The sequence below is a fragment of the Budorcas taxicolor genome, chromosome 2 (genome assembly GCF_023091745.1).
Source record: "Budorcas taxicolor isolate Tak-1 chromosome 2, Takin1.1, whole genome shotgun sequence".
Lineage (NCBI taxonomy): Eukaryota > Metazoa > Chordata > Mammalia > Artiodactyla > Bovidae > Budorcas > Budorcas taxicolor.
In genome coordinates this window covers 151,223,609-151,251,145 of record NC_068911.1, presented here as the reverse complement: position 1 = coordinate 151,251,145, position 27,537 = coordinate 151,223,609, and the positions used below count along the sequence as shown (strand labels likewise).

The following is a 27,537-nucleotide window of genomic DNA, read 5'->3' as shown; positions in this document are numbered from 1 at the left end:
CCTGGTCAGGGAGCTAAGCTCCCACATGCCTCTGGCCAAAAAACCAGAATATAAAACAACAGAAGCAACTGTAACAAATTCAATAAAGACTTTAAAAGTGGTCCACATCTAAAAAATCTTTAAAAAAGAAGAAGCAATTAAATGATATCCTCCATTTTTTTCCCTCTTGGCAGTCAATGCCTAAAAAGGATACAGCTGAAAGCTTTCTTATCCCTGCTCTGAAGAATACTTTTCCCCTTTAGAAAGGGAAACCCAAGGTCTGCTCTTTCTGTATTACTAAAAGAAATTACCAAATCTCCCTGAATTAAACAGACAGTAGTGAAAGAAAATTGGAAAGGGACTTTCTCCTTATACTAATTAATGTTTTTTAACACCTCATCTGTGAAAACAGTCTCCAGTCCCATCCATGGTATCCTTCTGCCAGTTACCTGCTCTCCAGCCTCATGCAGCTGACTCTGGATACGCTGGCAGAAGTCAGGATTGCACAGCAGGGTGAGAGGGGCCTTCAGCTGGATGGGCACAGGCTCGGTAGTCTCTAGCAGGTATTGCCACTCATCATCGCTGTCTTGCTCCTGAGGCATCGGGGAGAGAAAGAGGTCAGGAGGAGTGTGTCAGGTTCGAGGCAATAGTTCACACCCTGGGGAATCATGAAAGTAAAGTGAAAGTTTTAGTCACTCAGTCATGATGGACTCTTTGCGACCCCATGGACTGTAGCCCCCCGGGCTCCTCTGTCCATGCGAGTCTCCAGGCAAGAGTACTGGCATGGGTTCCCATTCCCTTCTCCAGAGGATCTTCCCAAACCAGGGACTGAACCCAGGTCTCCCACATTGCAGGCAGATTCTTTACCTGGGAAGCCCAGGGAATAATGAAGTAACTGCAAAAAGCCAGCGACTCCTTTGGCACAGCTGTATTTTTTTCAGCCACCAATTTAAAAAGATACAATTAGCAGTATGTGAGAGGTCTTGAAAAGTCTCTTGGAGAACACTAGCACGTGTACATAAAGAGACACCTAGGAAAATGTCCACTGCATGGTTTATAATAACAACATAATAAAGCTAGTCATAGAGGAGCTGCCCTGCATCCAAGGTCAGGGGCAGCGGCCGAGAGGAGCTACCCTGCATCCAAGGTCAGTGGCGGCCGGGAGGAGACACCCCGCGTCCGAGATCAGGGGCGGCCAGGAGAAGCCACCTCGCGCCCGAGGCCAGGGGCAGTGACCTTGAGGAGCCACCCTGAGCCCGAGGCCAGGGGCGGCAGCCTGGAGGAGGAACCCGAGGAGTGGTGGCTGCGCAGGCACAGGAGGGCCTAGAGGAGCTATCCCATGTTGAAGGTCAGGAACGGCAGCGGTAAGGAGATACCCCTCATCCAAGGTAAGGAACAGCAGCTGTGCTTTGCTGGAGCAGCCGTGAAGAGATACCCCACACCAAGGTAAGAGAAACCCAAGTAAGATGGTAAGTGTTGCAAGAGGGCATCAGAGGGCAGACACACTGAAACCATACTCACAGAAAACTAGTCAATCTAATCACACTAGGACCACAGCCTTGTCTAACTCAATGAAACCAAGCCCATTAAAAAGAATACATTTGAATCAGTTCTGATGAGATGGATGAAACTGGAGCCGATTATACAGAGTGAAATAAGCCAGAAAGCAAAACACCAATACAGCATACTAACACATATATATGGAATTTAGAAAGATGGCAATGATGACCCTGTATGCAAGACAGCAAAAAAGACACAGATGTGTATAGCGGACTTTTGGACTCAGAGGCAGAGGGAGAGGGTGGGATGATTTGGGAGAATGGCATTGAAACATGTATACTATCATGTAAGAATCGAATAGCCAGTCTATCTCCGATGCAGGATACAGCATGCTTGGGGCTGGTGCACAGGGATGACCCAGAGAGATGTTATGGGGAGGGAGGTGGGAGGGGGGTTCATGTTTGGGAACGCATGTATACCCGTGGTGGATTCATGTCAATGTATGGCAAAACCAATACAGTATTGTAAAGTAAAATAAAGTAAAAATAAAAATTAAAAAAAAAAAAACATAACCACAATTGACAAAAGAAAAAAAAAAAAAAAGAATGTGGTCCACTGGAGAAGGGAATGGCAAGACACTTCAGTATTCTTGCCTTGAGAACCCCATGAACAGCATGAAAAGGCAAAATGATAGGATACTGAACAAGGAACTCCCCAGGTCAGTAGGTGCCCAATATGCTACTGGAGATCAGTGGAGAAATAACTCCAGAAAGAATAAAGGGATGGAGCCAAAGCAAAAACAATACCCAGTTGTAGATGTGACTGGTGATAGAAGCAAGATCCGACGCTGTAAAGAGCATTATTGCATAGGAACCTGGAATGTCAGGTCCATGAATCAAGGCAAATTGGAAGTGGTCAAACAAGAGATGGCAAGAGCGAACGTCGACATTCTAGGAATCAGTGAACTAAAATGGACTGGAATGGGTGAATTTAACTCAGATGACCATTACATCTACTACTGTGGGCAGGAATCCCTCAGAGGAAATGGAGTAGCCATCATGGTCAACAAAAGAGTCCAAAGTGCAGTACTTGGATGCAATCTCAAAAACGACAGAATGATCTCTGTTCGTCTCCAAGGCAAACCATTCAATATCACAGTTATCCAAGTCTATGCCCCAACCAGTAACGCTGAAGAAACTGAAGTTGAACAGTTTTATGAAGACCTACAAGATCTTTTAGAACTAACACCCAAAAAAGATGTCCTTTTCATTATAGGGGACTGGAATGCAAAAGTAGGAAGTCAAGGAACACCTGGAATAACAGGCAAATTTGGCCTTGGAATGCAGAATGAAGCAGGGCAAAGACTAATAGAGTTTTGCCAAGAAAATGCACTGGTCATAGCAAACACCCTCTTCCAACAACACAAGAGAAGACTCTACACATGGACATCACCAGATGGTCAACACCGAAATCAGATTGATTCTATTCTTTGCAGCCAAAGATGGAGAAGCTCTATACAGTCAACAAAAACAAGACTGGGAGCTGACTGTGGCTCAGATCATGAACTCCTTATTGCCAAATTCAGACTAAAATTGAAGAAAGTAGGGAAAACCACTAGACTGTTCAGGTATGACCTACATCAAATCCCTTATGATTATACAGTGGAAGTGAGAAATAGATTTAAGGGTCTAGATCTGATAGAGTGCCTGATGAACTATGGAATGAGGTTCATGACACTGTAAAGGAGACAGGGATCAAGACCATCCCCATGGAAAAGAAATGCAAAAAAGCAAAATGGCTGTCTGAGGAGGCCTTATAAATAGCTGTGAAAAGAAGAGAGGCAAAAAGCAAAGGAAAAAAGGAAAGATATAAGCATCTGAATGCAGAGTTCCAAAGAACAGCCAGAAGAGATAAGAAAGCCTTCCTCAGCGATCCATGCAAAGAAATAGAGGAAAACAATAGGATGGGAAAGACTAGAGATCTCGTCAAGAAAATTGGAGATACCAAGGGAACATTTCATGCAAAGATAGACTCGATAAAGGACAGAAATGGTCTGGACCTAACAGAAGCAGAAGATATTCAGAAGAGGTGGCAAGAATACACAGAAGAACTGTACAAAAAGATCTTCACAACCCAGATAATCATGATGATGTGATCACTAATCTAGAGCCAGACATCTTGGAATGTGAAGTCAAGTGGGCCTTAGAAAGCATCACTATGAACAAAGTTAGTGGAGGTGATGGAATTCCAGTGGAGCTGTTTCAAATCCTGAAAGATGATGCTGTGAAAGTGCTACACTCAATATGCCAACAAGTTTGGAAAACTCAGCAGTGGCCACAGGACTGGAAAAGGTCAGTTTTCATTCCAATTCCAAAGAAAGGCAATGCAAAAGGATGCTCAAACTACTGCACAATTGCACTCATCTCACATGCTAGTAAAGTAATGCTCAAAATTCTCCAAGCCAGGCTTCAGCAATACATGAACCGTGAACTCCCTGATGTTCAAGCTGGTTTTAGAAAAGGCAGAAGAACCAGAGATCAAATTGCCAACATCCGCTGGATCATCGAAAAAGCAAGAGAGTTCCAGAAAAACATCTATTTCTGCTTGATTGACTATGCCAAAGCCTTTGACTGTGTGGATCACAAGAAACTGTGGAAAATTCTGAAAGAGATGGGAATATCACACCACCTAACCTGCCTCTTGAGAAATCTGTATGCAGGTCAGGAAGTAACAGTTAGAACTGGACATGGAACAACAGACTGGTTCCAAATAGGAAAAGGAGTGCGTCAAGGCTGTATATTGTCACCCTGCTTATTTAACTTATATGCAGAGTACAATGAGAAATTCTGGACTGGAAGAAACACAAGCTGGAATCAAGATTGCTGGGAGAAATATCAATAACCTCAGATATGCAGATGACACCACCCTTATGGCAGAAAGTGAAAAGGAGCTAAAAAGCCTCTTGATGAAAGTGAAAGAGGAGAGTGAAAAAGTTGGTTTAAAGCTCAACATTCAGAAAACGAAGATCATGGCATCCAGTCCCATCACTTCATGGGAAATAGATGGGGAAACAGTAGAGACAGTGTCAGACTTTATTTTTGGGGGCTCCAAAATCACTGCAGATGGTGACTGCAGCCATGAAATTAAAAGACGCTTACTCCTTGGAAGAAAAGTTATGACCAACCCAGATAGTATATTCAAAAGCAGAGACATTACTTTGTCGACTGAGATCCATCTAATCAAGCCTATGGTTTTTCCTGTGGTCATGTATGGATGTGAGAGTTGGACTGTGAAGAAAGCTGAGCGCTGAAGAATTGATGCATTTGAACTGTGGTATTGGAGAAGACTCTTGAGGGTCCCTTGGACTGCAAGGAGATCCAACCAGTCCATTCTGAAGGAGATCAACCCTGGGATTTCTTTGGAAGGAAAGATGCTAAAGCTGAAGCTCCAGTACTTTGGCCACCTCATGTGAAGAGCTGACTCACTGGAAAAGACTCTGATGCTGGGAGAGATCAGGGGCAGGAGGAGAAGGGGACGACCCAGGATGAGATGGCTGGATGGCACCACGGACTCGATGGACGTGAGTCTGAGTGAACTGCTGGAGATGGTGATGGACAGGGAGGCTTGGCGTGCTGCATTTCATGGGGTCGCAAAGAGTCAGACACGACTGAGCGACTGAACTGAACTGATCAGGGAATAATAAATAATGGCACATCTATGTTAGGAGACACTAAGAAGTTACTAAAAAGACTAGGATTTCCCTTGTGGTCCAGTGGTTAAGAATCCGTCTGCCAGAGCAGGGTACACAGGTTGGATCCCACATGCCGTGTGGCAACTAAGCCTACATGCCACAACTACTGGAGCCCACGTGTCCTAGATCCTGTGCACCACAAGAGAAGCCACCACGCTATGAGAAGACTGCTCACTGCAACCAGAGCAGCCCTCCCTTGCCGCAGCTAGAAAAAGCCTGCATGTAGCAAAAAAGACTCAGCACAGCCAAAAATAAACAAACAAGCAAATCTTAAAAAAAAAAAAAAGATTGTACTGACAGTGCATCATCACTCATGTAACATTTCTACCAAAAATGCATGACTCGTATCTAACCATGTGGAAGTATTGATCTGAGGAACATTCTACACAATAACCGACCTGGGCACCTAAAATCTGTCAATCATGAAAAACAAGGTAAGAAGTATAACAACTAAATGCAGTGAATGACACGGGACTGGATTGTGGATCGGGGGGGAATGTGTTTTTGCTATAAACATTACTGGAGCAATTGGGAAAATCAAAATATAGATTGTAGATTAAGGAACAGAATCATATCAATGTCAGATTTCTGACTTCTCTGAATTGTACTGAGGTAGTGCAAGTGCATCACCTAGCTCTTAGCAAATATGCACTAAAGTCTTTGGCAATGAAGGGGCATATCTGCAACTCACCCTAAAATGAATTTTAACAACTGGTGAATCTAAGTAAAAGGGTATATAGGAATTCTTGGTGCTATTTTCACAGTTATTCTTTAAATTTGAAACCTTTCCAAAATAAAAAGTTAAAACCCTAAAAAAACAAAAGATTGAAGTAGGTGTAGAAAATTCTTTACAACAGATTATACAGTAAGAGATGCATGAAGAAAAAAAATACCTACAGTCTGGACTCAGTAATGTAAAAACAGCCAAACTATATATTCTGTGTAGCTACATACATACATATAAAACCACAGAAAGTCTGGAAGAAGACAGATACCTCGGGACTGAGATAAGGCTAAGGGGGACTTTCCTTTTTACTTATGTACTCCAATTTTTTATAACTAAATGTTCACATACTATGCAATTAAAATCTATGAATAAGAAGGAAACAATTTTTAACACAAGGGGACTCATCCTTAGATGGTTGGAATCATTGTTACAGAAAACCACTACCAAGACCTAACACCCATGGCAGGGACAAAGCCAAGAGGAACCTCTAGGGCTCACCTCATTTTCCAGATCCACTGCATCAAGGCTCTGCTGGCCCATCACCTCCAGCCTCAGCTCTGGGAATGCTCGCTCACAGTCCTGAGTGATCCAGTTTTCCCTGACAGAGGAAGCAGGGAGTAGGATGAGTTCCAGACCTGTGAGGCTTAGGGTTAACTTGTCCCTCCCTCTAGGTCCAGCATAGGAATGGAAAGCCACAGAGGACTGGCTACAGGAGATCTTCTAGGATCTGGCCAGGACAGCATATGTTCACTACACATATATCCTTGACTGCCCTCCCACTGTGAATCTTATTTTCAAATCTACCTTGGTGGTTTTCCCCTGTAGCTCTCAAGTAAAATACTCTTTCCGTGTGTCTGGAGATGATTTTTTTTCCTTTTTGGTTAATGTACGACTGAGACATAGAGAAAGGAAAGTTACCATGTTTCCTGATGAAATCAGGAAAGCATCTGGAATCAGAATTCAAGAACCCAAAACTTGGACTCCCAGGGCCCTGGCCACATTTAGGCAGTGATGAGTGACAGGACCATGCTGCATTTGCTTTGACTGGAGCCAAAGCTCTGCAAGTCATGTCATCCTATAGACCCTGGGCTCTACCCTCCTCACCGAGGTACAGGCGGCGCCTCTCCAGCACCCCACTCAGCCCAGCTGCTCTTCATTTCTGATGCTACAACCCCAGTTAAGAGGCCTGGTTCCTGAGGAGTGTCCTTGAGTTTGGGCAGAGGGGCTGTGCCAGGAGCCACCTTGCTGGTCCTATCCTCTTGCTCAAGGGGAGGTCCTGTGTTCTGGTGTTTCTGCAAGAAATGGGCAGGAGACACTGAGTCAGAACTATCTGGTTGCCATAAGACACTATGAATTTCATTTGAAGCCCTTTCCCAACCCTAGAAAGTCACCCTCCTGCTCTACCTTCCTCAGTCACTAGTCTGGCTAGGTCACACATACCCCTCTGCCCCGCTCACCTTCTGCTTGGCCTCCTCAGCCATGCGTTTACAGGCTTGCCGCAATATGTGAGATCGATTGCCCTTGGGGGCCAGCCGATGAGCCTGTTGGTCCTTTAGGACTTGAAGTTCTGGGGGTAAGCGACTGGTGAATGGGGTACCAAAATCTGGGCCTGCTGGCTCGGTTAGTACTGCAGAAAGAGAAGAGGGAACACATGATCATACTGGAGCTGTACCACTGTTTCCACCTGGCCAGAGACAATGGCAGCATCTTCAGGCATCTGTGCAAAGAGGCCCTTCTGACAAAGTGACAAAGAGGGAAGGGGGTTGCAAGGGAAGTGCAAGGGTCATGCAAAAGGCTAAAAAGAAAATTCAAGCTGGAGGCGTAAAGAATGTACTTTGGATCCACATGTTGGGGCCAGGGGTTATATTGGGTAGAAATGCGAGAGCCCTGGGAACCCTAAGGACTCACTGGTGACTCGACCAGCAATAAAGGGGTGATGTAAGAGGTCTGGCCAGGACAGACGCTGCCGGGGATCCTTGGTGAGCAGTCCCTGAAGGAAGTTCTGTGGAAAGAAAGGATACCCCATCAGTCTGCACTTCTCCATGGGCTCTCAAACTCATCAGAACTGGTCAACCGAGACTATTTTTTTTTTTAATACCTATTTATTTATTTGGCTGTGTTGGGTTTTAGTTGCAACACTTGGGAGATTTTGTTGCGGAGCACAGACTCTCTAGCTATGGCACATGGGCTTAGCTGCTCCATGGCATGTGGGATCTTGGTTCCCCAACCAAGGATCCAACCCATGTCCCCTACATCACAAAGCAGATTCTTAACCAACGGACCACCAGGGAAGTCCCCAGAGTGCATTCTTATAGCAGACATGTCTTAAAAGCTGAGCACACACGCATTTATTTATTGCATGCTCGCCATGCAGGGATCAAACCCATGCCCCCTACAGTGGAAGCCCAAGTCTTAACCACTGGACCACCAAAGAAGTCCCTCCTTTGTTCAGATTCTTTTTGGTCATTATTTGGGCCTCCTTAACTAAATAGGTTTCGGAAAAACTTGTCTCTTTTCATCTTAGCTAAAATAAAGGAAAGTTATAATGAGATTTTACTCTGGGAGAAGGCTGCATTTAGACTTTATTGAAGGCTCAAATCAGGCCCTTGAAATAAAAAGGGTTAACTCTTTTTCCTCCCTCCCTGGCCTACGGAGATTTAACTGCAATGAACAGGCATCATCTCTATACTCTGCTCCTAATCAGTGAGCTAGCTCCACTAGCTCTGGCCATTAGGATATCTAAAGATTGTTCCTTTCAGGAAGAGGACTGATGGCTCTGTTGGCAAATCTAGAAATCATTTGGACATTGCATCTGATAGGAAATTAGGAGAATAGAGAGTGTGTAAAGGAGAAAAGGAAAGAAATAAGCATCTGAATGCAGAGTTCCAAAGAATAGCAAGAAGAGATAAGAAAGCCTTCCTCACCGATCAATGCAAAGAAATAGAGGAAAACAACAGAATGGGAAAGACTAGAGATCTCTTCAAAAACATTAGAGATACCAAGGGAACATTTCATACAAAGATGGGCTCGATAAAGGACAGAAATGGTATGGACCTAACAGAAGCAGAAGATATTCAGAAGAGGTGGCAAGAGTACACAGAAGAACTGTACAAAAAAGAGCTTCACGACCCAGATAATCACGATGGTGTGATCACTCACAGAGTGATCAGACATCCTGGAATGTGAAGTCAAGTGGGCCTTAGAAAGCATCACTATGAACAAAGCTAGTGGAGGTGATGGAATTCCAGTGGAGCTGTTTCAAATCCTGAAAGATGATGCTGTGAAAGTGCTACACTCAATATGCCAGCAAATTTGGAAAACTCAGCAGTGGCCACAGGACTGGAAAAGGTCAGTTTTCATTCCAATCCCAAAGAAAGGCAATGCCAAAGAATGCTCAAACTACCGCACAACTGCACTCATCTCACACGCTAGCAAAGTAATGCTCAAAATTCTCCAAGCCAGGCTTCAGCAATACGTGAACCATGAACTCCCAGATGTTCAAGCTGGTTTTAGGAAAGGCAGAGGAACCAGAAATCAAATTGCCAACATCCGCTGGATCATCGAAAAAGCAGTAGTTCCAGAAAAACATCTATTTCTGCTTTACTGACTATGCTAAAGCCTTTGACTGTGTGGATCACAAGAAACTGTGGAAAATTCTGAAAGAGATAGGAATATCAGACCACCTGACCTGCCTCTTGAGAAACCTATATGCAGGTCAGGAAGCAACAGTTAGAAGTGGACATGGAACAACAGACTGGTTCCAAATAGGAAAAGGAGTACGTCAAGGCTGTATATTGTTACCCTGCTTATTTAACTTATATGCAGAGTACATCATGAGAAATGCTGGGCTGGAAGAAGCACAAGCTGGAATCAAGATTGCTGGGAGAAATATCAATAACCTCAGATATGCAGATGACACCACCCTTATGGCAGAAAGTAAAGAGGAACTAAAAAGCCTCTTGATGAAAGTGAAAGAGGAGAGTGAAAAAGTTTAAAGCTCAACATTCAGAAAACGAAGATCATGGCATCCAGTCCCATCACTTCATGGGAAATAGATGGAGAAACAGTAGAAACAGTGTCAGACTTTACTTTTTGGGCTCCAAAATCACTGCAGATGGTGACTGCAGCCATGAAATTAGAAGACGCTTACTCCTTGGAAGGAAAGTTATGACCAACCTAGATAGCATATTAAAAAGCAGAGAGAGACATTACTTTGCCAACTAAGGTCCATCTAGTCAAGACTATGGTTTTCCCAGTAGTCACGTATGGATGTGAGAGTTGGACTGTGAAGAAAGCTGAGCGCCAAAGAATTGATGCTTTTGAACTGTGGTGTTGGAGAAGACTCTTGAGAGTCCCTTGGACTGCAAGGAGATCCAACCAGTCCGTTCTAAAGGAAATCAGTCCTGGGTGTTCATTGGAGGGACTGATGCTAAAGCTGAAGCTCCAGTACTTTGGCCACCTCATGTGAAGAGTTGACTCATTGGAAAAGACTCTGATGCTGGGAGGGATTGGGGGCAGGAGAAGAAGGGGACAACAGAGGATGAGATGGCTGGATGGCATCACGGACTCGATGGACGTGAGTCTGAATGAACTCCGGGAGTTGGTGATGGATAGGGAGGCCTAGAGTGCTGCATTTCATGGGGTCGCAAAGAGCTGGACATGACTGAGTGACTGAACTGAACTGAACTGAACTGAAAGGGATCAGTAACTGTTTCTGGGATCTTGAAATTTCTTCTTCATTTTGATATAGGACCACCTGGCAGACTCTCAGGCTTGGCAGACCTTAGGTCACCCTCCCAGAATAAGCCCCTGCAGTGCAAAAGCAAGGCAGCTTGCCCCAGCTCCTGCATTAATTCAGTAACTGCAAAGTGCAACCCTAGCTCTGGAAAAAAAAACTGTGGAAAAGGGAACAGGACAGAGACAGGTTACTGATGCAAAAGCCATCTGTCAGTATCCATTACCTTGAAGCAAGGACTAATGGTGGGAGGCCAGCGCACAGGGTCCTTGAGAATAAGGCTGACCAGCTGAAAGATGCTCGTGGTATAGAAGGGAGGCGTGCCTACTGCCAGCTCATACAATATGCAGCCCACCGACCAGAGGTCTGCAGTGTGGTCATAAGGTCGTTCCTCCACCAGCTCTGGGGACATGTAGAGTGGTGTGCCTTTGATGGATGTCAGCACCATTGTGTTAGTGCTCATAGCCCGGGCAAACCTGCAGGAGATGATGGAATGGAAATGGAGAGAAGATATTCAGTCAAAACTAGAGGTGCTCACTGCCAACTATTACTGTGTGAGATTTCCCCAACCTGAACAGAGAGAATGTCTTCTAAAAGACCCAGCAGAAATCCCATTCTCTAGCCCAGGTTCTAAAAGGAGGCCCAGGGAAGTCAAGCATACAGGACAAGGCTCCCTGCAAAACCAGAAGTGGCGACACAAGGTCAGGCTCCTCACCCAAAGTCACAGAGCTTGATACCACCACCCTTGGCAAGAAGGATGTTCTGAGGCTTCATGTCTCGGTGGAGGATACGGTGGGAATGCAGATAGTACAGGGCTGACACCAACTGAGCAGCAATGGCCTGAACCTACAGGTCAAACAGTCAGGCGGGAGGAAGAAAGGAGAGGTCAAGGGAAGGAGCTCAAGGACTCCACCCTAATAGTACTGTAGACATGACCTTCTCTTCCCTCCCTTTCTTCCAGAGCATCACACAATATATTTCTTAGTTCTTGTCTTTCATTTGTTTAAGGAAAATAAATTGAGTCTCACTGACTACCTGCATGACCACAGGCAAATTTTCTTGTGCCTCACAGATTCATCATCTATTGATAAGGCAACAATAATGATTTTACTTGTCTCATAGGATCATTATGAGGATTTAAAAGAGTTCAAGCATGTAAAGTGATGGAACACTCAGAATGGTGCCTGGCACTTAGTAAGCATTCATATATATTTTACATATTCTATGTATTATATATTCATATATATTAACTGTTATTACATAAGACAAAGTCCCTGTTCCCAAGAGCTGTAACCAGACAAACAAACAAGACAGACAAAATAAACAAGGTGATGACTTACAAATAATGATGGTTGTTTGGAAGGAAGCAGAATGCTGTGACAGGAAGTCCTGATGGGGGCCTACTTGCCCGAGTACACAAAAATCCCTGGAATGAATACGGCTGGAGAATGTGTTCAACCTACTGCTAACTACTATGTCTTGGTGGTGAATCCTGCCTTAACCACAACTCTTATCCCTTCCTGTCTCTCTGGTACCACACCTGGACTTCTTTCCTAAAGGTGCCTAACAACAGGAATAATATTAGCTTCCTAAAATAATAGCTACTATTGAATAGTGTGTGTCAGGTACTCTTTCAAACACTTTACATGAATCAATTCATTAATCTTCCCATTAATGCCTTACGAGGTAGACATTATTATTATTTCCATTTTAAAATGAGGAAACTGAGTAAAGAGAGGTTAAATAATTTGCCCAAGAAGACCAAGCTAGAAAGTGTCAGACCTAATCTCTGTATTCAGAGAACTTGGGTTCCAGTTTTCACATACCTTACTGTCATGCCACATTGCCTCCATATACAAATAGACTCTTGTATTTTACTCAGGAGTTTTCAGGATAGAGACTCTCTGCGCTCTCAGCTCTCCCTACAGTTCTTAACCTGAGGAGAGGTCAGGGGCGGGAGAAGTTTGAGCTGGGAATACCTGGTCTTCTGGAAGTTTTCCGTCATCTTCGAGGATCTGAAAGAGCTCTCCTTCAGCATAGTCTGTCACCACCACCACCTGCAGGGAATAGGCAGTGCTGCTGATGGCTTCAAATGTGTGCATTTTGAGGCTGGGAAATTCCTGGGACCCTTCCTCTTAGGGAGAAGTGACCCCCCCAAACCAAAGCACACCTCTTTGTCAGTCTCAAAGCTATCAAGCATATGCACAATGTTGGGGTGCCGCAAACCCCGCATGATTTCAATCTCCCGTTGCAGATTCCTCAGCTCCTTCTCTGAGCGTCCCAATTTTGGAATGAACTTCAGGGCCACCACCTGTCAGTGGTAAGGTCAATAGTCAAGGCCTAATTGCACTATTGAAACATTAGCCTCAGGGCTCCAGAGCTGACTTTACATTGTCTGAGAACAATTATCACTGTACTTTGCTAGTCTCCCAATCCACTTTACCCATGGTACCCTCCCTGGGTACCCTCCAACTGACATTACCAGGCTTCCCCTGCCTCTTGCCCTAGGAGGAAACTGCTTTTGTCAGTTAGATCCTTTTGGTGGATTCTGGGAGAGGTGTTCTGATCTGGATAAAGAACTCAAGGTTTAAGGGATTTAGGAGAAAGAGAAGGAAGGAAAAATGAAGAGGGTAGAATAGAGCTCAAGTGGTTTATCCCTTCCTATATTGTAAGTGGAAGTGTTAGTTGCTCAGTCGTGTCTGACTCTTTGAGACCCCATGGACTGTGGCCCACAAAGCTCCTCTGTCCATGGGATTTCCCAGGCAGGAATACTGGTTGCCATTCCCTTCTCCAGGAGATCTTCTCAAACCACAGATTGATCCTGGGTCCCCGCACTACAGACAGATTCTTTACAGTCTGAGCCACCCAGGAAGCCCCAGATGCTACTACTACTCATAACAATAATTTGTTTGCTAGGTACCAGACACTGCATCAAGTGATTCAGTGTGACATCATACTTGATCCTCAAACTCCATCACTCAGACACTGTTCTTAATATCATTCTATAGATGAGAAAACTGAGACATAGAAAGGTTGAGTAACTTGTCTATAGTTCTAAGACTAGAAAGTGGTGGAGCTATGATCTGAACCCAAGTAAGCCAATTTCAGAGCTCATATTTTGTAAGTATGAAGGAGTCAGTGTCTTAGGAACACTGGTCATTGCTCTGGTCCCTTACTCCACTGGGGTTCAGAGTGTGGAATTCCACCCAAGATGTCCCTCCTTGTTCACCACCTGAGCACTGTATTTTCTTCGACCCTTGTACACCCTCCCAAAAGAGCCTTCTCCAATCATCTCCAATACGTGGTACTTTTCCATGACAGAGATTTCAGGATCACTCAGAAGGAAGGAGGCAGAGATGGTGACGAAGGGCTACAGCTCCAGGGACAGTTCCACACATCTGGGAGGCCTGGCTCAGACACGGAAAAAAGGTTAACGTTAGCCGCCTTTTCTTTTTTTTTTTTCATAACAATCCAGGTCTCATAAACAAGGTAGGGTGCAGTGGATGAAAAGATGATATCTTGGAGCAGACCGCCTCCTGTAGTTCTTCCTTTTCTCCCGCTGCCCCCCAACACAACCTCGTTCCCACCCAACCGCGAGACCCATTCCCCGTCCACCCACCCTAGCCCTCCCGACCCTAGCCCCCTTCACTCGGCCTCTCCCCTCGGCCCCGCCCTCTCCACTCAGCCTCACCGCCCCCCGACCCCGCCCCCTCAGCCCAGCCTCGCCCACCGACCCCGCCCCTTCCAGCCACCCTCAAAGTTCCTGCCACTGCCACCCTCCTCAGCACCCTCACCCCGCGCGCTCAGCGGATAGGAGCCCCTCTCTTACCCCTAGCCTAGGAGCTTCAAGCCCCTCAGGCCGAGGGACGCCAGCCCTGGCCTTCAGCTCCGCCCCTTCTGGCTGCCTTCGTACTTTGCCTGAGTAGGCGTTCTTCTCCACCCCCACTACCGGTCTCTTTAGACTCACACTGTTACCAATTTTACTCGGTAGAACTGGTCAGAGGTTCGGAGAACAGAGAGGTTCAGGGGTGTGGGCGAGACAGTGGGCCGCCCATAGGCACTTCCTAAGGGCGCTTCCGAACCGTCCCTTGGCCATCAGGACCATCTAAGGACCCGGACTCGGCGGTTGCCTAGAAACGGCCTCTAGCCACCCTCCCTCCGCTGTTTAACTCACCGCCTCCGACTGCGCGAAGAGTATTTCCGGTTCCGGCTGCGGGCCGCAGAAGACATGGCGGTGTCTGCGTCGGCAGCTGCAGGGGATGAGGACTGGTAACTTTGGGGGCATGGGCTTTGGCTGACCGCCTGAATCCGGTTCGGGGGACTAGCGGCAGCCGCGGACGGTCCGTACGGCGGGTGTGTGTGGCGGGGCGAGGGATGAGGGATGTTAGAGACGCTGACATTTCTACTTAAGAGAGTTCTGGACTGAGGAGCGGGTGGGTGGTGGAGGGGCGCTTGTCTGACCGGGAGACCGCATCAGCGCCGGCCTGGCCAGTTCGGGCCGCGCCTTATCTGGTTCGATCATCCAACTTCGCCCCGTCCCATTTTCTCTATCTGAAGTGGATTTGCTCAAGGTCCCAGTGCGAGGGAATGCCTGTTTATCAAATCTCTCCCCCATCCCTTATCCCCGGAACTGATATCCTCCAGTCAGTCCCCCGTTCCTCCTTCCCCTTGAATCAGACTATTTCGCTGAGGCTTTCCTCAGCCTCAGCCTTCTCCCTTACCGATAGCGCTAATGAAGACTGTTGTCTGAATAAAGCTTTACACCTCACAAAAGCTCTCCTAGTTCCTTCTTTTAAGCATTCTTAACAAGGGGACCAGAACCTGGAAGGACTCAGGGGTTTGGAAATAGATAAATATGGATTCACTTCACATTTTATTAGCTATGTGATGCTGACCAGGCCACCTAGCTTCTGTGAGTCAGTGTCCTCAAATGGTAAAAAAAAGTGGGTGTGTCATCCACCTCAGAATAGCTGAGAGAATCAAGATGGATTTGTAACATACAGAAGCCTCCTTTTCATTAGCAGCTCTGTGGTGTAGCACTTGAGACGACCTGACCTGAAGAGGTTAAATGATTTGCCAAAAGGTACATGGTTATCACTAGGAATCCAGGTTATCTGATTCCAAAACTTACGTTCTTAGTTCTAGGGCATTTTACAGTTCCCCTTCCCCTTTTTTTCTGTCACCATCTTATCCCATATCTCACATCCAGAGCCCAAGTCACAGGTAGGGTGTGTGAAGTATTGAAGGACCTCTTGATGGAGGCTGTACCTCAGTGTTTCATTGGTTCACAGAGCCCAGCCGGTGCTGGCCTTTTTTGAGACCTAGATGTGGCTTACGACTTATTCAGGGGGACTTTAAGATTCTAAGGGGACACTTTGTGCCATGACAAGGGCAATATTGATTGTACAGCTAGTCTGTGGTGCTCTAACATACTGACGCTCTTGCCAAACAGAACTACTCAACTGTTATCTACATTATCTATTTTATATATTGTGTGCTTTAAGACTTAAAAAGACTTTTAAAGTTTTGAGAATCAATCTTTCTCTGTACACACACACACATATATCTAGGGCAACTCTGTTCTTTGTGAAGAAGGAATAAGATATAAGTATGAGAAAGCAAACCAAACATGTATCTTTCCACATGTTATCTGGGTAAAGCTGTGCCCTCAAGCCAGCCACTCATCTTCAGTGGCATTACATCTCCTATTTCTTTTAAGGAAACGTGGGTCTTTTGATTTACATCAGGACCACAGGATCCTGACCTGGACAGGTTGAGCTAGATCAGTCAGACAACAGGGATCATAAATATATCGAGTATTAACTACATCCTTCTGTCTTTCCTTTTATGGGAAAAGGTTATACACAAACAGGAAAGAAAGGGGACATAGACTACTATAGTCAGAATACTGTTAGGCACTTCACATAAACAAATCACCTTTCATCCTTATGATAAGCCTGGAGTGGGTGATAGTATCTATATGTGGTAGACAGGGTAATTCAGCCTGACAGATAAAAGAAACTACTCAGATCACATAGCTGGTAAGTGATTGGTACCTGTCCCTCATTCCAAGGCGGATGGCTCTTCCATTGCAACACAGCCTTTACAACACATAGATCTGTTCTGTTTAAGTTGGTATCTCCTTTGAAGAGGTTTGCAATGACTGGTATTGGCAGTGTGCGTAGACTCTGGGATCCATGATGAACACTGGTGTAAGGAAAGCGAGAAGTGGTACTGGTAACTTTAATGCTAATCAGTGAATGTCATAAGAAATACGACACTAACAAACAGCCAGCAGTGCAATGAAGCTTAAAACAGGGAGCTGGAAACCTATTTCTGGTTCCAATTCTGCCTCCATTAAGCCTTGAGATTTGGGCTAGCCTTTCATCTATTTGGGAATCTGTTTCCTCATCTGTTGGCAGAAATGATCTCTAAAACTCTGATTCCTGTGCTTCCTACCTGGCCACTTGACAAATTATAAACATTTCCTGAATTTTTATGGAGGTCAGCAAGAGAATACACCCAGACAGATGACCATTTTTCTACAAAGCCAGCCTTTGTTGACCTTAGTAGGACTTAATATGAAGAGTTGTAACAGTAAGATAATCTCCCTCTGTCTCTCTAGGGTCCTTCCCTCTGAAGTTGAAGTGTTAGAGTCTATCTACTTGGATGAACTACAGGTGGTTAAAGGAAATGGCAGGTACGTGTTCAGCTGGAGATGGGCAGGAGTCCCCTTGGTAATAAGAGGATTCCATGCAGTATCTATGAGCCTTGATTCAAAAATATTTCTGTCATGTGGACAAACATTGTTCCTTTAATCATACCGAAAGAAAGAGCCTGATGCTCGCTTCTGCCCACTTCACTCTCTTCCCATCAAGCCCCTGCACAGTCATATCCCAGGTCTCCACTTCATCCACCTGTAGGTCATCGCCATGGGAAATCTACATCACCCTGCACCCTGCCACTGCAGATGACCAGGATTCCCAGTATGTCTGCTTCACTTTGGTGCTTCAGGTTCCAACACAGGTGAGGCCTCTATGGCAGCAACAGGAGGAAGGGAGAGGCCTTGGGGGTAGAGGGCTTTAGCAGTAATATGTTATTTTCTCCCTCTAGTATCCCCATGAGGTGCCACAGATTTCTATCCGTAACCCCCGAGGACTCTCAGATGAACAGATCCACAAGTGAGTCAGGCTAGTCAGAGCAGGGAAAATGTGGGAAACAACTCAGTCTGGAGAGGGAAGGGGGAGGCCTCATGTTTGCTTTGCCCTCTCCCGCCAGGATCTCACAGGCGCTGAGCCATGTGGCTGAGGCTGGACTGGGTACTGCCATGCTCTATGAACTCATCGAGGTAAGATACGTGCTAGCCTGGAGAAATGTCCTTCCCTTCCAGCTACAGCAGTGTCTCTCAACAGAGGTTATGGGCCTAAAATCTTAAATATGTTTGGAGACATTCATTTAGTTCTTGTTTGGGTAAGGCCTAAACTGATCCAGAAAGATGAGACTGTCTTCTGTTTCAAAAAATCTCCCCAAAAGACAGCACTGTAGCTTCCCCAAGTTGCCTATCCCAGCATCTTTTTTTTTTTTTTTTTTTTTTTACTTTACAGTATTGTTTTGGTTTTGCCATACGTTGACATGAATCCACCACGGGTATACCAGCATCTTGACAAAATTATTTTTCCTCTTTAACTTGTATTTTTCGTGCTTCACCAAGAGTGCGTTTCTTGTTCTCCTGGCATTGGCAACTGATAGTAGCTAGAGATCTTGCCTGGAGGGTCTAGCCATAAATGAACATTTGAAGGGTAGTCTGCCATTTCAGTTCAGTTCAGTCGCTTAGTCACATCTCACACATCTCACATCTGCTCACTTTCATCAAGAAGCTCTTTAGTTCTTCTTCACTTTGTGCCATAAGGGTGGTGTCTTCTGCATATCTGAGATTATTGATACTTCTCCCAGCAATCTTGATTCCAGCTTGTGCTTCATCCAGCCCAGCGTTTCTCATGATATACTCTGCATATAAGTTAAATAAGCAGGGTGACAATACACAGCCTTGACGTACTCCTTTTCCTGTTTGGAACCAGTCTGTTGTTCCATGTCCAGTTCTAACTGTTGCTTCCTGACCTGCATACAGATTCCTCAGAGGGTAGGTCAGGTGGTGTGGTATTCCCATCTCTTTAAGAATTTTCCACAGTTTGTTGTGATCCATGTTGTGATCCACACAGTCAGAGGCTTTGGCATAGTCAATAAAGCAGAAGGTGTTTTTCTAGAACTCGTGCTTTTTCGATGATCCAACAGATGTTGGCAACTTGATCTCTGGTTCCTTTGCCTTTTCTAAAACCAGCTTGAACATCTGGAAGTTCACAGTTCATGTACTGTGGAAGCCTGGCTTGGAGAATTTTGAGCATTACTTCACTAGTGTGTGAGATGAGTACAATTGTGTGGTAGTTTGAGCATTCTTTGGCATTGCCTTTCTTTGGGATTGAAATGAAAACTGACCTTTTCCAGTCCTGTGGCCACTGCTGAGTTTTCCAAATTTGCTGGCATATTGAGTGCAGCACTTTCACAGCATCATGTTTTAGGATTTGAAATAGCTCTACTGGAATTCCATCATCTCCACTAGCTTTGTTCCTAGTGATGCTTCCTAAGGCCCACTTGACTTCACATTCCAAGATGTCTGGCTCTAGGTGAGTGATCACACCACTGTGATTTTCTGGGTCATGAAGATCTTTTTTGTATAGTTCTGTGTATTCTTGCCACCTCTTCTGAATATCTTCTGCTTCTGTTAGGTCCATACCATTTCTGTCCTTTATTGTGCCCATCTTTCCATGAAATGTTCCCTTGATATCTCTACTTTTCTTGAAGAGATCTCTGGTAGTCTGCCAGTGGAGCTGACTAGAAAGAGTCTTGGTTCTTTTCCTCAGAGTTTCTACCCTAATGAAAGAAACAACCCAGACGAAATTATGCCTAGAGCTACAAGTTAATATACACAGCTAACTTTTGTTTGAGATCAGAAACACAAATGCAGCCTTATTTTCCTCTGCTTTCAGTTTTTAAGGAAAATGTTCATAAAAGAATGAAGGTGGGTGGCCTGGAGTTAGATTGGGCATGGAGCACTGTAGCATTTCTGAATCAGCCTCCACAATGCAGCTTTGAACTTTGTGGAATTCCAGAGTAGTCGCTATCTAAGTGACAGTGCACATGTGTATTTCATAGTGTGCTGCCTTTCCAGTTCTCTGTCCATGTGGGGTGTCCATGCCTTCACTTTCTTTCTGAAAGCTGACTCCACAACAGGCTCATTGAGGGAGAAATACTTAAAGAAAGGCCTCCCAGAAGATATGAGTTTTAACTGAACACTTTTTTTTTCTAAGTTTTTATTTTCATCCCCAGTGTTTCAAGTGACTTAATGAGTGGAAAAACAATTAAATTGGATTTTGGAGCTAGGTAGATTTGCGGGGGAGGGGTGGTACATGGGGAAGGATTGATTCTAAGCAGAAATTATCACCAGAACTGAAATGCATGACCATGAGGCAAACTGGCCCCATGGGAGACAGCCCTGCCAGTCACTCCTGGGAATAGCCTGACAAGCTTCATTCACAGTTCCGGCCCCTGCCTCCCTATTTGAACAGCTTTTTCTCCTCTCAGAAAGGGAAGGAAATTCTCACGGATAACAACATCCCCCATGGCCAGTGCGTCATCTGCCTCTATGGTTTCCAGGTGGGTTACTCTCTTGGGACCTGGGGGTCTGCAGGTGACACACTCAGGGGCTCAGGGGAGAGAGTGCTAACAGTGTCCCACCTCCACCCTCCCTCCAGGAGAAGGAGGCCTTTACCAAAACACCCTGTTACCACTACTTCCACTGCCACTGCCTGGCCCGGTACATCCAGCACATGGAGCACGAGCTGCAGGCCCAGGGACGGGAGCGAGAGCAGGAACGGCAGCACGCCGCACCCGAACAGGTCGACTCCTCACCCCTGTTTGCATGACTCACAGCCTTTCTATCCCTCCATTCCAGGGCCTTCTTAGCCTTTTCAGGGTCGTAGGTACCTTTGAGCTGAATAAAAGTTCACCTCTGTCCAGGAAAAAGGGCATCATTATATCTACATAATGATACTGCATGTGGTTTCAGAAGGTTCTCAGACCTCTAGCTCAGCAGCCCCTGCTCTGTCCCCACTCACTGCTGGGTGGGTAGGCCCATGCCCCTTTGTCCCAACCCTCTGCAGTTGAGGCTGGCCAGCTGGTGAGTGCCTTGGGCCGGGAAGCAGGGGTGTGATTTCACCTCTCTTTTCAGAAGGCCGTTGGTGTGCAGTGCCCGGTGTGTAGAGAGCCACTTGTGTACGATCTTGCTTCCCTGAAAGCAGCCCCTGAACCCCAGCAGCCCATGGTAAGAGAACTCTCTTCTAATCTAAATCGAGATCAATGGCATCTTGTCTGCTTCGAATGGGACTTCTGGAATTGGGCTTAAGCTGCCTGGGTCCCCTCTGCAAAGCCGTGGCCCCCAGCAAAAATCTAAAGTTTGTTCCAAATGAGCCTAATCAGTTTAGTTCAGTCGCTCAGTCATTTCTGACTCTTTGCGACCCCATGGACTGCAGCACGCCAGGCCTCCCTGTCCATCGCCAACTCCTGGAGTTTACCCAAATTCGTGTCTATTGAGTTGGTGATGCCATCCAACCATCTCATCCTCTGTCGTCCCCTTCTCCTCCCGCCTTCAATCTTTCCCAGCATCAAGGTCTTTTCAAATGAGTCAGCTGTTCGCATCAGGTGGCCAAAGTATTTGAGTTTCAGCTTCAGCATCAGTCCTTCCAATGAACACTCAGGACCAAGCTCCTTTAGGAGGGACTGGTTCGATCTTGCAGTCCAAGGGACTCTCAAGAGTCCTCCAATATCACAGTTCAAAAGCATCAGTTCTTTAGCGCTGAGCTTTCTTTATAGTCCAACTCTCACATCCATACATGACTACTGGAAAAACCATAGCCTTGACTAGATGGACCTTTTTTGGCAAAGTAACGTCTCTGCTTTTTAATATGCTGTCTAGGTTGGTCATAACTTTTCTTCCAAGGAGTAAGCGTCTTTTAGTTTGATGGCTGCTCTTCTCCAACACAACTTCTCAGTCATGTCCAACTCTTTGCGACCCCATGGACTGTAGAGTTCATGGAATTCTCCAGGCCAGAATACTGGAGTGGGTAACCTATCCCTTCTCCAGCAGATCGTCCCGACCCAGGAATCGAACCAGGGTCTCCTGCATTGCAGGCTGATTCTTAACCAACTGAGCTATGAGGGAAGCCCTCTAATGAGCCTAATCCAAGGGATAAAACCAAGAATCTTGAGCCCATCTCGTGAGGCAGTCTGGAAGAGCAGGGATTTCAGGTCTGCCTTCTGTTTATTCTTCCCTTCGTTCCACTCTGCTCCTTTCCCTCCAGGAGCTGTACCAGCCTGATGCAGAGAGCTTGCGCCAGCAAGAAGAGCGCAAGAGGCTGTACCAGAGACAGCAGGAGAGGGGGGGCATCATCGACCTTGAGGCTGAGCGTAACCGGTACTTCATCAGCCTTCAGCAGGTGAGAGAAGGGTTTCCCTCCCCTCCTTTGATGACAGCTACCTTCCTAACTAGCACCCGCCCTGCCATGGCCCACGGGTGAGCTTTGCTCTACCCTGGGAGGTCTAGGCTGATGGCTGTCGCCTTGAACTCTGGGCAAGGGTCCTGCAGTTCCCTGCTCTAAGGAACTGTATCTCTGTCACTGTCTCTGCTCACTTCCTCCTAGCCTCCTGCCCCTTTGGAACCCGAGTCAGCTATAGATGTCTCCAGAGGATCCCACCAGCCCAGCACCCTTGCCACCGAACCATCCACCACATCAGCTACTCACACTGCCCTGTCAGCTCCTCTGCCTATCGCCTCCCAGTACACATGTGAGAAGACTCCAGGCGCTGGGCCACATCTGCCAAAGCTGGGTGAGACCAAGAAAGCTGTGCTTGATCCCCGCCGAGCCAGTCGAGGCCCATGGAGACAGCCTGAACGGAGGCACCTGAAAGGAGGGGAGTGCAATACCCTCAAAGGTACCAGTGACACCCAGGAACTGCAGTCTCCTGAAGGGCCCCTCAAGGAGTCCATGGACCTAAAGCCAGAGTCTCGTAACCAAGGGGGTGAAGGTCCCCAAGATAAGGGGCCTGGCGAATGGCAGGGTCCCCCACCCCGCAGGACTCGGGACTGTGCCCACTGGGAACGCGCCAAGAGTCGGACACCGGCTTCTTCCTATCCCCGCCTGCCTCGGGGTCGGGGAGCCTACCGGCCTGGTACTCGAAGAGAACCTGTGAGCCTCGAGTCAGAGGATGGTTCCTAGCAGTACTGTGGGGGGACAGGGAATTGGGTCGGGAGTGGGTAATAAAGAGATTGGCCTTGTTTGGCTTTCCTAACTCAGCAGTGCCTAACCCATGAAGTGTGGCTCTTTCTAAATTTCTAGGAAGACGAGCATGCCAGAGTAGCCCCAGTTTTGTTCTGAAGTCTCTTCTCCCAAGAGATCAAGGTCTGGATAAAGGAAGAGTCTGACATCTCAGCTAGAATAGTGGGTTCCAAGGAAGACTAGAAGAGGCCAACATTTAAGCAGAATATGCAGGCCCCACCCTGCTACATAAGCCACTGTGCATGCAGCCACATCTCTCTGTCTGTATGTATTTGAATACCTTTAAGGTGGAGGATAGTACTTTCCTGTTTACTACAGTCTCTCTTCCCACCTTGTCTTAGGCAGGCTGTGTCCCTAGCATTTGTATTCGTGGATACCTGAGGGTCCCTGGAGGCATCTATGTTTACAGCCGCAGGATTTTACTCAGGTGCCAACATGGGGAGGTAGGAGGAAAGTCAGACACTAGAGTAGCTTGGCAGCTGTTTATTGATCTCCTGGAGAAGAAAGCTGGGCACAGCCCGGTTGTCACCTCCTCAGAGATTCTGCATTCTGAATGGCCCCTGCAGGGTCATTTTTATACAGCATGAAGTAGCCCTGCACCTGGGCAGGACTGATCTGTGTTGTAGCTTGAAGGACACGGTCTGCAAAGGTCTCAGCCAGGGAAGTTGCTTGCCCCGGGTAGAACCTCTGGAACATCTGGGTCAGCTGCCAGCGTGAGCAGTGGCCCACGTACTCCTTCATGTCTACTCGCCCGGGGCGTATCAGGGCAGGGTCGAGCCTAAGAAGAGAAGGCAGCGAAAGCAGTCGTGAGCAGCAGTGCCACTGGCACCCCCCCAAAAGGGTTCCTCCAAACCTCCTGATTCTCCAGAGGCGCTGAGGAGGATGGAGTCTTGCCTCCAGGTCTGAGTACCTCACTCCTTACCTGTCGACATGGTTGGTGGTCATGAATACTATGCGTGCTTCGGTGGAAGCCACACCGTCCAGGGCGTTGAGCAGGCCACTGAAGGTGAGCCGACCTAGACCTTGGTACTTTATGGGGTCTGGAGGAAGACAGAGAGGAAGCATGAGTGATCACAGCCCTACTTCAAATTAGCACCCCTCTCTGCTCCCTGCTTACCGTGCCCCACTACTTATCCATGTCTCTAGTGGACTCTGATTGCTAACCCAGCTGCCCTCCACCTGCTCTCTGGATTTCTCTTTTCTTCCACTGTTCCTCATTTAGAAATACCCCCTCTCCACCCCCATGCCGTGAACACCCCCTCACTTACTCTCAGCGGCCAGGTCTCGACTGAGAAAGGCAGCATCCACATCCTCCAAGAGCACCAGGCTCTGCTGTGGGGCCACGCTCAGCAGGTGGTTGAGCCGGTCATCTGAGAGGCTGGAGTCCGTGAGACTCAGCAGGCAGATGCTGTGCTGCAGTTCTCCAGCCAGGGCTGTGCTATGGAGGAGGGGTGGTAGGTAACTGGCAAGCCGGGAACTGGTCCTTGGGTCCAACTGCCTGTCCCTCCCAGGACTGGCTTTGAACCTGAGGCCTAACCCTTCCACCACCTCACACTAGTGTTCCACGTGTCTCATGCTTTCCTGTTCCCCACATTTATTTCCCTTTCCAACCCTACCAGCCCAATTTCTCTCCAGTTTGCGAGTTAAGAGAAGTTTGACTCTACTCACATAAAACTGCTCTTTCCACAACCAGGGGGTCCATAGAGTAGGTAGCCACGTCTGTAGGGAATGCCTAGGAATACAGCCAGGATGATCATCAAGACAAATGAATCATGTACTCTGCCCTAGATGTCCACATTCATCCCCAACCCTGCTCCCTGGAGGCCTGATGGCCTTGGCATTGGATGGCAATCATTCCTTCTGGCAACCTTTCTTTCCCCTTCTTCTGTGGGAATGAGGATAGAGCTTTGTATTTGCCCCATTTGGCCACCAAGACCTCAGCTGCTTCTCACCTCTGTCAATGTACCACTTGGGGTTATCAATGAACTCCCGGATGTCTCTGACAATTCGGTCAGTCAGACCCTGTTCGAGAACCACAGAATTCAGTGGCCGGCGGCGGCGTGGATAGCCAAAGGGGCGCCATTCAGAGCCCACAGCGGTGTACATCACTGTCTTCCCTTCCTCCTGCTGCAGAGCTAGTTCTCGAGCTGGGAGGGGGAAGATGAGACAAAACCCATAATTACCCTTTGCCATGCTACTAGGCAGAGCTGTGCCCAAACAGTCCTCAGGCCCTGCTCCCATGGGCCCAGAGCCTCCTATTCCGCCTCTCCAAGCTTCTCCTCCTTTGATGTCAAACACTCCATCCCTGTAACTGCCGCCTCCCCCTCAACCCCCAGAAAGGCTGTCTGTGCCGTCCCACACCTTCCTCCAGGATGTTGAAGAAAACTTTTCGGTCAGTGCCCAGAGCCGTGAAGGTGACAGATTCCCAAGGAGTCCCCGTCTGCAGGTCTATCATCTGCATCTCTCGGCTCCGTTCCACCCGGATCCATTTCCCCTGATACCTGAAAAAGAATTGAGCAAAATGAGATGAACAAACAGGTCAAGTCCACCTCCTCTCATTCTTTTCCACTCTCAGAGCCCTTTCTGGCTTCCAGCCTTACCAGATAAAGTGGTTTCCAGGGCTGGGGACAAATTCAAACTTAGTGGAGATGCGGCCACTCTCGTGCTGAAGGTACGACGTCTCAACGCTGAGGTGCTGAGTTCGGGTACTGTGGCGGGTGAGCCAGCTAAGCAACCAGGCATAGCTCCGGTCTCGAGCAGGGACTTCCAGTGTGATCATGTAATGGCGCCGGAATGCCACCAAGCCCAGTTGGGCACCCTTCCGGGCCAGGGCCAGGGCAGTGCCCACACCCACCAGCCCAAATCCAGCCCCAAAGTAGGGATTGTCCTTCAGGGCCAGAACAAAGTCTGAGAGGGGCATCTTGAAAACTGAACCTCACAGGCCCCGAGGCATTTTCAAGACCTGGAGAATGGGGAGCAGTAGAGATGGGATAAAGCACAAGATGAGTTTAAAAAAAGGACTCAAATTCCTCTCCCACCCCACAGAAGCTGGGAGAGGAATGACAGATCAGTATTACAATGTGCTTCAATATCCTTCGTGGGGTGGGGCTGGTGTTGGACCCAAGGGATGAGACTCTGAGCCACTTGTCCCATTTTGCCTTTCATTATCCTGTTTCATACCAGTGTCCTGCCAGACAACTATTCTGGAGATTCCTTAAATTTGACTGAATGATATAACTTTCAGGATAATAGATGGACAGCATTTTTGCGGTTCCTGGGACCAGTTGAGATAGGGGCCCACTGGCCAGAATGAGCAGGGGATGAAGTTACTCTCTTCTGTCAACCTGTCAATATCCTCATGCCTTGCTATCACTATCATGTCTTTCAGGTATCCTCTCATCTATTTCACATGCTCATGTCCTGTTAGCCCTTTTATTACCTCCCATCTAAACTGTCTCTTTGAAATTAATTTTAATTCTTGAAGTGGTATCTTAGTGGATCTCCACTTTGGTCATGCTTCACCAAACTGCTATACAGGGGTCGAGATTTTTCCTCATAAGGCTCTGCCTCGATGCCATTAGTTTCCCTACTCCAACACCTCCAATGATTGGCTCTCAACAAGTCCCTGAATTAGGTGAAAACTCCTCTGCCTCTACAACACGGGGCCAACGTACCTCTAATGGCTTAGTTCCCAATATTCTCTGTTGAACAAATAAACAAGCCTCCTTCCTCCTTGACTCAGAATGCCAATTTTATTTCCCCCAATCTCTAGAGTTCAAATCCCGCCCATCTGCTACCTTCTCCACGGAGATTCCCCCGAATTCCACTCCCCGCCCCGCAATAAAATGTGATTGGGCCTGATTCTAGGCTGTAAGATCCCGAAGGGGTAGGAGGTCAAATCATTTCTAGCACACTTCACTCGACCCCCCGCCGGTTTGCTTTATGCCGGCACGCAGTGCGGTGAACTGACAGCAGTGACCTCTGCTGAAGCTCAGAACAGGATCCAGAATTCCAAAATTCCTATGCGTGGAAGGCCACAGACAAAGCCCTTTCCGCTCCTGGTCCTTGTCGGACGCCCAGAAGCCTCCTCCCGAACCCCCTCCACACCCCAGCTCGCGCCTCCAGCAGCGTGGTTTGCAGCAATCGGTCACTCCTCCCCCTTACCGCCATGACTCTCTGGCCCTTCCTCTCGATGGTCTCACCCCTCGGCTCTTCGGGCACTCTCCACTTGGCTTCGCCCCCGAGTTCTTTCATCTACTTCCCGTCACACCCACCGAGACCACCACACCACTCTGCTCCACAACTCTCGATGGTACTCTCTGGGCTTCAGGGCCAGGGGAGGTGGGGGCTGGGTGGGGAAACGATAGGAAGAACCATAGAGAAAGTACTCCACCAGCCTCACAAAGAAAGAGAGAGCGGCCTCCATATGCCGCGGTCCTGGAGGCTTCTGGGCCGG

General features: G+C 47.3%; 3 protein-coding genes across 6 annotated transcripts in view; 1 reads left to right on the top strand and 2 right to left on the bottom strand.

Annotated features, from left to right (window-relative positions):
* The window catches only part of STK36 (serine/threonine kinase 36), a 30,691-nt gene extending 16,683 nt beyond the window's left edge, over positions 1-14,008 (bottom strand). The window contains exons 1-10 of the mRNA XM_052635477.1: positions 13,925-14,008; positions 12,863-13,003; positions 12,672-12,749; positions 11,408-11,538; positions 10,919-11,168; positions 7,866-7,959; positions 7,415-7,584; positions 7,062-7,249; positions 6,456-6,555; positions 429-572 (exon numbers count right to left, since the gene is read on the bottom strand). Coding sequence (XP_052491437.1) covers positions 429-572; positions 6,456-6,555; positions 7,062-7,249; positions 7,415-7,584; positions 7,866-7,959; positions 10,919-11,168; positions 11,408-11,538; positions 12,672-12,749; positions 12,863-13,003; positions 13,925-14,008 — 1,380 coding nt within the window. The remainder of the gene's footprint in view (positions 1-428; positions 573-6,455; positions 6,556-7,061; positions 7,250-7,414; positions 7,585-7,865; positions 7,960-10,918; positions 11,169-11,407; positions 11,539-12,671; positions 12,750-12,862; positions 13,004-13,924) is intronic.
* Positions 14,009-14,878: 870 nt separating this feature from the next.
* Positions 14,879-23,086, top strand: RNF25 (ring finger protein 25). Of its 4 annotated transcripts, none has more exons than XM_052663988.1 (10): positions 14,879-14,961; positions 17,318-17,392; positions 17,571-17,718; positions 17,806-17,873; positions 17,971-18,040; positions 20,332-20,403; positions 20,502-20,645; positions 20,981-21,070; positions 22,107-22,241; positions 22,446-23,086. In XM_052663988.1, exons 1-10 carry the CDS (start codon positions 14,921-14,923, stop codon positions 23,019-23,021), a joined length of 1,419 nt encoding a protein of 472 aa, XP_052519948.1. In that variant the 5' UTR covers positions 14,879-14,920; the 3' UTR covers positions 23,022-23,086. The 4 variants fall into 4 exon arrangements, with proteins under 4 accessions (XP_052519948.1, XP_052519946.1, XP_052519961.1 ...); XM_052663986.1 differs by having other exon boundaries at positions 14,880-14,961; positions 20,978-21,070; XM_052664001.1 differs by having other exon boundaries at positions 14,882-14,961; positions 17,616-17,718.
* A 470-nt stretch (positions 23,087-23,556) lies between these two features.
* On the bottom strand, positions 23,557-27,528 carry LOC128059852 (mitochondrial chaperone BCS1). Its single transcript, XM_052652134.1, has 8 exons — positions 27,246-27,528; positions 25,682-26,043; positions 25,443-25,582; positions 25,034-25,228; positions 24,750-24,813; positions 24,350-24,519; positions 24,004-24,121; positions 23,557-23,859 (listed from the first exon to the last, which is right to left on the bottom strand). Exons 2-8 carry the CDS (start codon positions 25,999-26,001, stop codon positions 23,607-23,609), a joined length of 1,260 nt encoding a protein of 419 aa, XP_052508094.1. The 5' UTR covers positions 26,002-26,043; positions 27,246-27,528; the 3' UTR covers positions 23,557-23,606.
* Between the last annotated feature and the right edge of the window lie 9 nt (positions 27,529-27,537).